Source organism: Phycodurus eques, chromosome 8 (genome assembly GCF_024500275.1).
Source record: "Phycodurus eques isolate BA_2022a chromosome 8, UOR_Pequ_1.1, whole genome shotgun sequence".
NCBI classification, from domain to species: domain Eukaryota; kingdom Metazoa; phylum Chordata; class Actinopteri; order Syngnathiformes; family Syngnathidae; genus Phycodurus; species Phycodurus eques.
Window position 1 is genome coordinate 20,187,594 of NC_084532.1, and position 12,950 is coordinate 20,200,543.

At 40.6% G+C, this 12,950-nt stretch overlaps 1 protein-coding gene across 1 annotated transcript in view; it reads left to right on the forward strand.

The window, feature by feature from the left end:
- Positions 1-925: 925 nt before the first annotated feature.
- Positions 926-12,950, forward strand: part of hcn2b (hyperpolarization activated cyclic nucleotide-gated potassium channel 2b) — a 34,503-nt gene continuing 22,478 nt past the window's right edge. Inside the window, exons 1-3 of the mRNA XM_061683142.1 lie at positions 926-1,575; positions 2,784-3,207; positions 8,502-8,663. Coding sequence (XP_061539126.1) covers positions 926-1,575; positions 2,784-3,207; positions 8,502-8,663 — 1,236 coding nt within the window. The remainder of the gene's footprint in view (positions 1,576-2,783; positions 3,208-8,501; positions 8,664-12,950) is intronic.

The window sequence follows — 12,950 nt, forward strand, 5'->3', positions numbered from 1 at the left end:
GTGATGCACTACTTGCAAACAATGTGCATATCAGGGTTTTTAAGATTGAACTACTGAAATTAGCTTTTTGTTTAATATTTGTATTTGCTGTGATGCATGAACTACATTTGAATATACTAACGGATAAAAACAAAGTCGGTGTGAGTGTGAATGGTTGTCTATATATGTGCCCTGCGATTGGCTGGCGACCGGTTCAGGGTATACAAATTGATGGGTGCAAGCTCTACTTAAAGATGAAGGTGGAAAAAGGTGCACTATGGCACTTTTTAAATTTTTTTTTATTATTTTTTAAAATTTCTTATCAAATACAATACAATACTGTACTTCTTTAATGGACAGTACACAGACCAAAAAAAGTGTGGTCGGAAAAAATATATACAATGAAGAAATAATTGCATTTTACCAAGAGGGTTTTTTAAAAATCCAGTCGAACACGGTAATGTTGTAGTTCCCCGTATTTTCCACAAGATGGCGATATTTAGCTGGAAGTGGACTGAGCACGTGTTCGTTCCTAGAAGACAACAGGCTGACCAAATCTACTTTTGGGTTTTAATAAATAACAAATAATGGTGAGCACATAAGCACAGTGGAATGAAGTTAATATTTAATGCAACATAGTTTTTGGGGTCGCTTCTGTTTGAGTGTGAGTCTTGGTGTTTTGTGTGTGTGAATGTTTCTATGTGTGAGTTGAGTATGTTTGTGTTTGCAAGTCTGTAAATGTGTTTGTGATTGCATGTGAGCGATTATGTATGAATGTGTTTTTGTGTTTGTATATTTGTTTGTGCGCGCGTGTGTTCCAGTGATGAAGAGCGAGGAGGAGTCCAGACCGCCCCTCCACCCCCGCCCCCGTCCGCCCCATCAGGCGCGTCCCCCCCTCAGTAAGCAAGCAGCCGAGGCTGTTCGCTTTGGAAGAGCCACCCGCACCATGAAGAGACGTGCGCCGGGAAGAGGCGTGGCCTCCAAAAAGTCCAACAACAACGAGCTCTTGCTCCTTCACGACGAGCCCCCAGAACCTTTGGGCACCGTCAGCGCAGCGTCGCCTCGGCTTTTCCATAGGGATGCCCGGCGGGACTCGGCGGCACCAGAGGCTGCCGCGCTACGACGAGAAGCCGGCGGCATGATATGCAACAAGAACGGAGACTGTCGAAGGGAGCCCACCAGCTCGGGGAGTCTCTCCTCACTCATATCCCGGCAAGAAAAGCACGCCGATGGGGAAGTAGAAGCGGCCGAGGGCGGTATGGACGCGGCGTCAGAGGGACCCGGGGCCGAGGTCAAGAGCCCCGCGGGGACGGAGAAGAAGGACTCCCGGGTGTCTTTCTCCAACGCGCCCGGCGGTAGAGGGCTGCACACCCCGACTCAGCTGTCCACGAAGGCGGAGGCGGAGGACGGCGTGGCCGACGACGGCGAGTCCAACCGGGGCCAGACGTACATGCAGCGGCAGTTCAGCTCCATGCTGCAGCCCGGGGTCAACAAGTTCTCCCTGCGGATGTTCGGCAGCCAGAAGGCGGTCGAGAAGGAGCAGGAGAGGGTCAAGTCGGCGGGGAACTGGATCATACATCCGTACAGCGACTTCAGGTACGGACGGCTAGGGAGGAACGCTCAGAGGACAAACTTCCCAAACTTTTCATGCATCAAGATTGTCACAACATAATAATAATAGATACCATGGTTTAGAAGTTTCAGCACCAAGGACAGCTCAGTGAAAGAGCCCTTATCTATCTATCTATCTATCTATCTATCTATCTATCTATCTATCTATCTATCTATCTATCTATCTATCTATCTATCTATCTATCTATCCACTCATCTATATATAAATATATATATCTACCCCATTTCTCCATCATCCGTTCATCTATTCCTCCCTGTCTTTATTCACCTACCTTTCCATTCATCCAACAATCCATTCATCCCACTCTACATCCATCCTTCTATCCATCGACCCACCCTTTATCTCTCCATCATTGCATCTTTCCACCTCACCATCATCCCAACCACCTCTCCATCCATCTTTCCATCCGTTGATTGATCCATCTATCATCTATAATCCCTCCATCTCTCTAGCCATCCATCCATCTATCTCTCCATCCACCATCCACCTTTCTATGTCTACCCATTCATCCATGTATTCTTCTATTCATCTACTATCTATCGATCCATCCAGCCATCTCATCTTTTATTCGATGAATCCATCCATATCTCCAACTATCCTTCTATTCATCTATCCATCCCACTATCTCCACATCCCCCTCTCCATTCATCTACTGTATCCTTCAATCTAATTGCAATATGTTCCAGAGTCAAACTGTCCACCATCATAAAACCTCTAACTGTGCAGGCAGTATTTCAAGTAACATTTTACCATTCTTAACTGTCATACAAAAGTGTAATAATTTACTACTGTAACATAAAACTACTGTACTTACATGCCACCTAGTGCCATTTTATTGCTATTATTTAAATGAGTAAAGCTTTTGAGGTTTATTATTGACCCGTTCCCATTTAGCAGTGAGTTCCGTTTCCAGTTTTATGCTTATCATCACATTTTTACTCTTTGGGCATCATCACCGGGACCCTTTTGTGGTGGCACAAAAGCCAAAGAAAAAGCCGAACACACATGCAGACTTCATCTTTTGGACGCCCATTGAGCTGAAATCGCATGTGATGATGTTTTGAACTGTTTTGTATAGCACGTATTCACTACGAATGACCACTTTTGAGTCACTGGATTGTGGATAATTGTTAAACCAGAAGTTTGATTGTGACACGTGTACTTGGTCTAGGTTCTACTGGGATTTCACCATGCTCCTGTTCATGGTGGGCAACCTCATCATCATCCCCGTGGGCATCACCTTCTTCAAGGACGAGACCACCACGCCGTGGATCATCTTCAACGTGGTGTCGGACACCTTCTTCCTCATGGACCTGGTGCTCAACTTCCGCACGGGCATCGTTTTCGAGGACAACACCGAGATCATCCTGGACCCCAAGAAGATCAAGAGGAAGTACCTGCAGAGCTGGTTCGTGGTGGACTTTGTCTCCTCCATCCCGGTGGATTACATCTTCCTCATCGTGGAGAAGGGCATCGACTCGGAGGTGTACAAGACGGCGCGGGCGCTCCGCATCGTGCGCTTCACCAAAATCCTCAGTCTGCTGCGCCTGCTCCGGCTCTCGAGACTCATCCGTTACATCCACCAGTGGGAGGAGGTAGGAACCAAGGAAACTTCGTACACACTGCACTACATCTCTAGAGTTACAAAGAAATATTACCAAACACAATAGTTCTATATTAATGTAATATACACTGGGAAAACACCAGGAGTTGTTTTATTTCATGCAAGAAGAGCAGAAGTTGCACAGAGTAAATACACGGAATGCAGTATAAAAGCTCTTTTGACTAACAGGGCAACTGCTGTCACAATCTAAACACGAGCTGCCTCGTGATCACAAACATACAATTAAGAAAATATTATGAGAAATAAATTGTTTTATAACCTTTAAAGTGATAATTTTACGCGAAAAAAATTCATAATATTACTAGAAAATGTAGTTATGAAAATAAAATAGTTTAATTACCAGGAAAGATTTCCGAGTTTTATTTGAAAGAGTTTATAATATTTCTAGATTGTTTTCAAGTTATGTTTTACTAGTTTAAAGTAGTCATAAGAAAAAGTGAGGATTTCACAAGAACATTTTTTTCATTACGCAGGGGGGAAAAATCATAAATTTAAGAAGTGCCGTAATTTTGTTAGAAAGGGTAGCTGCAAGTTGTAGTTTTTATAAGAAAAATATATTTTATGAAAAGTTGTTTATTATGAGAAAAACATATTAATTCTATTTTCATCCTATTACAATCTTTTTTTTAAAATTTCAAAACAATCAAATCATTAAAGGAGAGAAAAAAATAATTTGAATGAGAAAAAGATGGAATTTTGTCAGAAAAAAAAAGTTAATGCAATTGCAATAAAGCTGTAATATTACGTGCATAATCAGGAATGCCATATGCAAGGTCTTCTGGCCAACATGGTCGCTGCTGTGACTGTACTTAGCTTGAGCTGCCTCATGATCCCAAGCACACAATTGTTGACAGTTACTTGGAACAGGTTGTCCACAAATAGCCATGAGGCAATGAGTCACATGCTGCTTCACCATGTCTCCAGACAAAAACATTATTATCTGATCACATGTAGCAGCCTGCTCTGGTAAATGTCCATCACAACTGCTGTGACCGTTTGAACTCTGTTGCTAACTAAAAGAGCAGCAGCACCTGACAAAGCTTGTCTCTCTGATGAATGACTTTGTGTCATCTTGTGTTATTGTCAAAGCCCATCAGAAATATCAAGTCAATGTAAAAGTTGAGGCTATGGTGGATATAAAAAGTCTACTACAGCAGCTTAACTTTATTTGGGGATTTAAATCAGTTTAAATTTTGTCAGCTTTGTGCTGACTCCCATTTAACAAGAGTTTGAATGTGACTGTTTAGAACACAACCACGTTCCCAGTTATAAGCGGGTGTGTACACCTTTGCAACCACATTACCTTTCTCCAGGCACTCCGGTTTCCTCCCACATCCTAAAAACATGCGTGGTAAGTTAATTGACAACTCTAAATTGCCTGTAGGTGTGACTGTGAGTGCGAATGAATGAAAACCATTCATTTGACTAGAATGGTTGTTTGTTTGTATGTGCCCTGCGATTGGCTGGCAACCAGTTCAGGGTGTACCCAGCCTCCTGCCCGATGACAGCTGGGATAGGCTCCAGCACGCCCGCGACCCTAGTGAGGATAAGCGGCTCAGAAAATGGATGGATGGAAAAAAATGGCATTCGAATAGGGGTGTGTAGACTTTCCATATCTACCTTGAAGCCATATCCACTAACACACTACAGTAGCTAAGATGCATCATTATGCTACATAAACACAATTAACCCCACTGCACAGTGCGCGCGTGTTTGTGTGTGATTAAATATAAATCACATCTTTTCCTTTTCAGGCTAACCGAGCTTCTATGAATCACTGAAAACAACCACACAGTCTTTTAATTATCCAGCAGTAATTTGAGCTCGGGGAGAAGCCTGATTACTGTCTTCATCTCACACAAACAACTACATGAACCTGAGTACATGCATCACATCAGCTCCAATCAGTTCTGAGTGGTTTGGCAACACATGATATAAAACCTGCAATATTAACAAATATGTCATGAAAAAGTCCTTGTTTTGAAATAAAAAGTATAAATTTTAGGAAAGAAATGTTCATACAACTGCATGTTTAAAAAAAAAATATATAATACATTCCGAGAATAATGTAGTTACATTATGGGAAAATGTTATATTTTGAGGAAAACAGTTCTAAGAATTACATTGTTTTTCCTAATACTACCATATTAGCCTACCAAAGAAAAAGAGAACAAGTTGTAAATTTACAGGGCATAATATCTATGCATCCATTTTCTGTACCGCTTTATCCTCACAAGGGTCTCGGGCGTGCCGGAGCCTATTCCAGCTATCTTCGGGCGAGAGGCGGAGTACACCCCGAACTGGTCGCCAGCCAATCACAGGGCACATATAAACAAACAATCATTCGTTCACACGGTAACACTATTAAAATATCTTTATTTTACCAGAAAAAGCAGTGACATTATGAGGTTAAAAAGTCATCATTTTATAAGGTCATAATATTTGAAGACACATTACTTAGATTACAAGAAAACACTTTTTGCAAGAACGTAGCCACGAGGAAATAAACAAGAACAAAATGTTTACATTACGAGATAAAAGTCACTGTTATAACTTTCTCTATTTTGATATGCACTGAAAAGCAAAGCGTGGAGAGTCTCTGTCGCCGTAATGCACAAGTCCAGTCTATTTATGGGGCGATCGTTGTCATGAACCTGTCAAATAGCCACACTTTGTCCTTTATTTCTCACCCGTTTCTTCTGTTTTTACGGTTATATTTTAAGCTACAGCAGCGAGGGCAATATGCATCGTTCCTTGACATTCAAGCCACACTGTGGTTGAATAAAAAATAAATAAATACAGTAGCATATGTTGCGCCTCCAAATGTTGTTTGGTTGGTATGTGTGTGAGGGTAAATCTCCTGGTCTGCGGGTGTAAGTCACCGACTGTATTTTCCAATTCGGGGCCCGACCAGAACTGAAGATTGGGTCGTAGTGCCTGCTGATGTATTATTTCATATTTTTGAAAGAGGTTGATTTATCTGCGTGTGTGTGTGTTGGTGGCTTGTCCAGGCAGAGGCCGCGATAAGCATTGTCGGGAATAAGCGCAGCAATTTCCTGAGGCAGGAAGCTCTTTTCATACGAGCTCTTCACTTGCTGGCGAGAGGATGCATTTGTCTTAGGATGAAGCGAGGGAATGTACGTGTGCGTGTGCGTGTGTGTACAGTAAGTAAAAGTGATGATTGGAATGGAAATTTTCCAGAACAGGCTGCTTCATGTGATCAGATAATAACTCGAGTGTCTTTAGACTTGGTGAAGCAGCATGTGGCTCATTACTCCAGAGTATATTTGTATTTTTGTTTCCAAGTAACTTTAAGTAATTGTGTGTTCGTGATCTTGAGGCAGCTCATATGTTTTACTTTGAGTGTGACAGAAGCCTATTGCAATTGTGCCTATGTTGGCTAGTAGTATATTCTGACCCAGATTTTAGTGTGACATTGACACATGACCGCTCTCTGTTCTAATATCGTGAGGGAAGTAGAGGAGGTGCCGGTCTATTTGTGAAAGAGCTGCATTAATCATGTCAGGGGATGCCGGCCAGGTCTCCCTTTTGTCACTGCATCTTGAGAACCTCAAAAGAGTGAAGGAAGCACGCTGTCTGAAAATAGAAGTACACGAGGGGTCTGTGAATTGCGATAATGTGCTGTTCATAAATTCATGATAAAGAACACAAAATGGTAACTGTTTGTTGCTTTTACAACTTTTACATGTACAGTACAAGGGATGCACCGATACCACAGTTTACTGATTGTGTAGAAGTGTAGTGGTGACTTGAGATATGAGTGACTTACGACTTTTTCCAGATATGAGCCGTCATTTGGCCAATAATTTTTTTTTGCTTTCACTTGCGAGCGCAAACGTGAGATAAAAGTGCTGTGTAGTGGAGGGTAGCGCCTCAACTCACTTCACAATACGCAACACTTTGGCAAATAGTGAACAATTCATCAAAAAAAGCAGCGTGACTGTTTCGTACCTCTCCTACTTAAAGTTTACTGTGGGACTAAACATAAAAGTAGGAGAATAAAACAAGCACATAGCTTAGCCTCTCATCCGCTAGCTTAATGCTAATGCTAAAACACAATGGGAAGCGCATATATAACTGTTAAAGCAACTGATATCTGAACACAAGCAGTGCAGCAACTTATTTAGACATTCAATATACAGTAACAGTACTCACAGTCATACATTCTTTGTCCTCTGCAAAGAGCTGAGATGAGCTCAGCCATCTATACTGTACAGATGCCCATGCACAGTAAATCTGTCTGCCTTGTTTTGGTACTTAATTCTATTTAATTACTGTACGTAATTACTGTATGTTTTATAAAGTACATTATTATAGAGTGCTTTTTTTTCTCCTTAAAACACATAAATTTTTTTATGTTTATGGTGAGTTTGGAATGGATTAATGGCATCTCTATTCTTTTCAGTGGATTTGCGATATTTGTGGTTTGAGTTACAAGTGCGGTCATGGAACAAATTAAACTCATATCTCAAGGCACCGACTGTCCTTTCATTTTTGCACTTTTGTACTTTTATGAATTTATTTTTTTTACCTAAATTTCCATTATATATTTAATATATTTTGTATTGTTTTGGGCGGCACGGTGGACGACTGGTTAGAGCATCAGCCTCACAGCTCTGACGACCCGGGTCCAATCCCCGGCCCCGACTGTGTGGAGTTTGCATGTTCTCCCCGTGCCTGCGTGGGTTTTCTCCGGGCACTCCGGTTTCCTCCCACATCCCAAAAACATGCATAAATTGGAGACTCTAAATTTCCCGTAGGTGTGACTGTGAGTGCGAATGGTTGTCTGTTTGTATGTGCCCTGCGATTGGCTGGCAACCAGTTCAGGGTGTACCCCGCCTCCTGCCCGATGACAGCTGGGAAAGGCTCCAGCACGCCCGCGACCCTAGTGAGGATAAGCGGCTCAGAAAATGGATGGATAGATGGATGTATTGTTTTGGTAAAAAAATATTATTATTATTATTTTAATTAATACACACACATTTTTAACACCTTTGTTTTTGCACTCGAAGGAATTAATTCCCATTTAAATTACACGACAAATATAGGAAAATATAAAAAAAACCCTCTGTATCCTAATGCAGTCACCAGTTTTTATTTTAATTGTATTTAATATTATATTTCATCAAACCATTTATTTTTAGTCGTCGTGTCGTGATCTGCCGTAGCAGCAGATAACATCGCTATGGGGTTTGTCAAGTCCCGACAACTTACACAAATGAATAATTGACTTCCTCTCGCCAGATCTTCCACATGACGTACGACCTGGCGAGTGCTGTGATGCGAATATTCAACCTGATTGGCATGATGCTGCTGCTGTGCCACTGGGATGGCTGCTTGCAGTTCCTGGTGCCCATGCTGCAGGACTTCCCCTCTGATTGTTGGGTGTCACTCAACAAGATGGTGGTAAGTACTGGTAAAAGTTAAATTTGTATATCCTATAATGACAACATTTCAATTTTAATTATCCGTGGTACTGTTACTGTATTAGCATGAATCTTCCTGTTGTGTGTGCGTGGCACCTTTAAGAGAGTAAACACAGTGTTTCCAATTCATTGCCTTTGTCGCTATATTTTCAGACCCCTCTCATGAAGCATAAAAAAAAATCCACGTCGCTTATTCTGGTGTTGTTAGAAACTTTTGTTGACTCAGAGACTTTCTTGCAGATGTCGTCAGATGTTCACCCCCTTCATGTCCAGAATGACGTTTGTGTACATATCTATTGTCTACATATTATATCACATACATGTTACATACTTTATCTAAACATCATATATACATATCTACGTCTAGTCATTGACCAAAATTAGGTGGATTATTATTATTATTTTAGTCCCACCACTTAACTCTTGTCACTGTCGCCTTAGTCGTTTTCATAACTTTTTGTAGGGTCTTGGATAATTTACTTTAGGTGTTGTTATTTGCATTTGGTTGAAATTATGTTTAGTAATATCAATGGTAATCATGATCGTTTGTCTCATGATAATCGTAATTTTCATACTGGACCATCTGTACTTACAGTCGAATTTACAATTTTCTCATAGAAAGACCATTACAACTCCAGTACTATTGCTTAAATAAGCAGCAACTCATCATTACTGAGGTATTTTTGAAGCCTCCCGCTCAGCTTTAGTACTTCAAGGAAACATTCAGTGTGCGACTACTTTCGATTCATGTCTGTGGGAAAACTGCAGAAATAATGACTGTCACTGAGTTGAAATGAGCCTCGCCACACAGATTTTGTAACGCGTCCAATGCGAAGAGATTCTGGCAGTTAACAAGCAGTCTCAGATAATCAGTATAAAGCACAGCCCATCCAAAATACTCATTAGAATGCTGTTTTAATATTTATGTTTCAGCAACAATCACCGGAACATTTGGCACCATGCATGTCCACAGTGTCCTCAATGTGTACTCGGTTTCAAGTCAAGCAACGCTTCTCACCCTTGTGCTTGGCGGAAGTATAAAAAGGCTTTGAGCAACATCGAGACCACAGCAATCTGAGTGACAATGATCATCTTCTGGTCATGCTGTGACATCACTGCCCTTTTTTTTGCTTCGAAGTCCAATATTTGGGAAGCAGTAAGCGTTTGGGCTTAGTGAAGTAATGCTGATTATCAGTATTTGCAGTGTGCCAACTTTTTTCCCCCCTTTCGCAATTCAGGCGTTGGTGTTGTTTCTTAGTTGTTTTTCCTATTAGGAGTAATAAATGATCATTTTGAGGGTGTTCAAGGAAACCTTTGGAAGACGTTTTCATACTGGTCAAAATGTACATTTGGGTCTGAGCTCGCCAAATTTGTCTCAGTAGCTCCTCTTTTTACCCAGAAATATTTTTTAACTTTAGCCAATGGAGATGGTTTCACTTACGACAGCGATTCTCTCTTTTTTTTTTTTTTTTTTTTTTTTCCACCAAGTACCACCTCAAAAAAATCCTTGGCTCCCCTTGTACTACCATAATGAGCAACATTAGAATACAGTCTGTTTTAGGTAGTTTTAATTAAAAAAAACAAAAAAAAAAACAAGAGTTTTTATTCTCAAAAAATACATCGGTGTAACATTATGCAGTTTAAACACAACACAACACAAACTTAATGATTCAATTGAACAGAAAATTTCCATAAAAATGTTACCCAAATAAATGTTTGAAAACAAACCATTCTAAAAATGCAAATGTATTCTACTTAAAGGCCCAGTAAACTGACCAAAAAATGTATTTGACACACCACAGAGAAGAGTATTGTTAACAAGCTGGACAAATTTGAATGAATGGGCACTTGGCAATTATATAGTGGGGGAGGCGCGACTCATGCTGTTCCCTGTTTGCATCAGTGCGCCCCCGTTTTAGCCCCACCCAAAATAATCTGGACAATTTAGATGGTAAAAAAACAGTTTAATGCTATGTTTCAACAATTCAGTACTACATTCTTCTCTGTCTTTGTACATGTTTTCAGCATTGACCTTCAGACATATTTAATGTATTTAGGGGAAAAAACACGAAAATGACTTTAGTGAGTCTCTAAAAGTTAAATACAACTGAACTGTACTTAACGAATCTATTGTACTGGATTAGAAAAAAACAAAGCAACTGTTCTAACAGGTACAGTTTTAACATTTAATTGAGTGATTATTTTGTGTACCACTAGAGGGAGCCTGTTTACTACGAGTGGTAATCAGAGTAATTTAATTGGAAATGATGGACAGCAATTTCTTGCTTCAAAGTGCAATATTTCAGAAGCAGTAAGTGTTCGGGCTTAATATCGTAATAGCACGGGACTCCCAAATGACACCCAAGTTTTGTTCTGGAGTTGGAATCAGTCGATCGATGGTACTGTTATTAAAGCATGATTAAAAAAAGAAGGCGCTCGTCGCAACGTATAACTACATATGCGTGAGGAGTAAATCTACTATATGAAGATGTTTAATTTGGTATCGATCCAAATTAAGATTGTTTGGCCTTGGTGGGGGGTTGCACTTGTGCTGTTTTTGTTTGGCCTTGTTCTCAATGACATACAATAGATGCAAACCTGGACCCGCCCACTTGTGTGCAAAAATCCTCCATTCATGCAATTACTAACGAACAGCAGTTGGGACTATTAAGTAGGAGAAAGACTTTAGTGTTCAATGAAGTGCTGGTATGTGTTCTTTGATACTTCCATACATCCATCAATCCATTTTCTATATAGCGTTTCTCCCCATTAGGGTGACCTGGCGCCTTTCCTGACTGAGTTTTGGTGAGAGACGGTGTACTGCTAGGACGAAGGGCAAAGTTTAGAAAACAGTGGTGAGGCCAGCCATGATGTACGGATTAGAGACAACAAGAAGCAGAGCTGGAGGGGGCGGAAATGTAGATGTTGAGGTTCGCTCTCGGAGTGACCAGCTTGGATAGGATTAGAAATGAGCTCATCAGAGGGACAGCCAAGGTTCGATGTTTTGGAGACAAAGTTAGAGAGAGCAGACTTCAATGGTTTGGACACGTCATTATATCTGACTAAACACACATTTTGTTCTTGATTGAGTTGGAATCTGTTGATTGATTTCATTTGTATTAACCGTTTTGTTGAATCTTGTGCACTTTACCTGGTGTTTATTCATTCTTTTCCCATCATTTATTGTGTGGTTGCTGGACGCGTTTGAATAATAGATAGAAACATGTCACTTTTAAACAATGACTCTCAATGTAGTTCACAAGCGCTTAATGTATTAAAACTCTAAATGGAGCTCTGCCAAGCAAGATAAGATCTCTGTTGCTGGTTTTAGACTTAGTCTGCACCCTGTCACACACACACACACACACACACACACACACTCTTGTGTATCACCCTATCATACATCATAGATGTCACATACTGCCATTGTGCTGCCATCTAAATGGATTATCTGAAATTGAAATAAATTAGACATTCAGTCAAAAGAAAACAGCCAACACAATGAGCACAATGAGTGTTTTTATTTCATTATACATACTCCTCAGCCAAAGGAATCCTCCTAAGAGTCTATCAAAAAACAAATTAATAGCTAGTGATATACAGTATGTGCCTCTCTTATCTGTACTCATTAATTAAATACATAAATTAATTGATGTGACATAATGATAATGAAATGCTCAAAAAAGTTAAATAATGAGACTGTATTATAATGCAGTGTGACTGATAATGACAAATGATAATATTTTATAAAATATTGAAAGTCACAAAGTAAACTAGACTGGCTCTTAGTCGAGTACACGTTATTAGGAATCCCACTCATGTTCTACGCAGGAAACGCCTCTCTGCAAAATGATCGGCTCCTGCATCGCGGCAGGGCAGGCTATGCAGATTTAACGAGATGACCGCTCCATATATGTGTAAATTAGGGTTAGGGTTAGGGCTACGGACGGGTTAGTGTGGGTGAGGATGGGCTAGCGCTAGGGTTAAGGTGGGTAATGATTAGTGGGATTCGGAATAACACCGTCACACTGAAGTCACATATTTCTTTTCCTGTCTGGAGGCAGTAGGGCATGTCCTACCGGTATACAGCGGCCAATCATATTGCAGCAGAGTGCCATTCCTCATAACGCCACAGGTACAGACCTCCTCCAAGGCCAACTTGCCTCAACTCACCTTTATTTAAAGAGCACTTAAAAAAAAAACAATGACAGCGGTAACAAAGTGCTGGACACAATAAAACTTTACTTAAAAAATGCATAGTGAAATA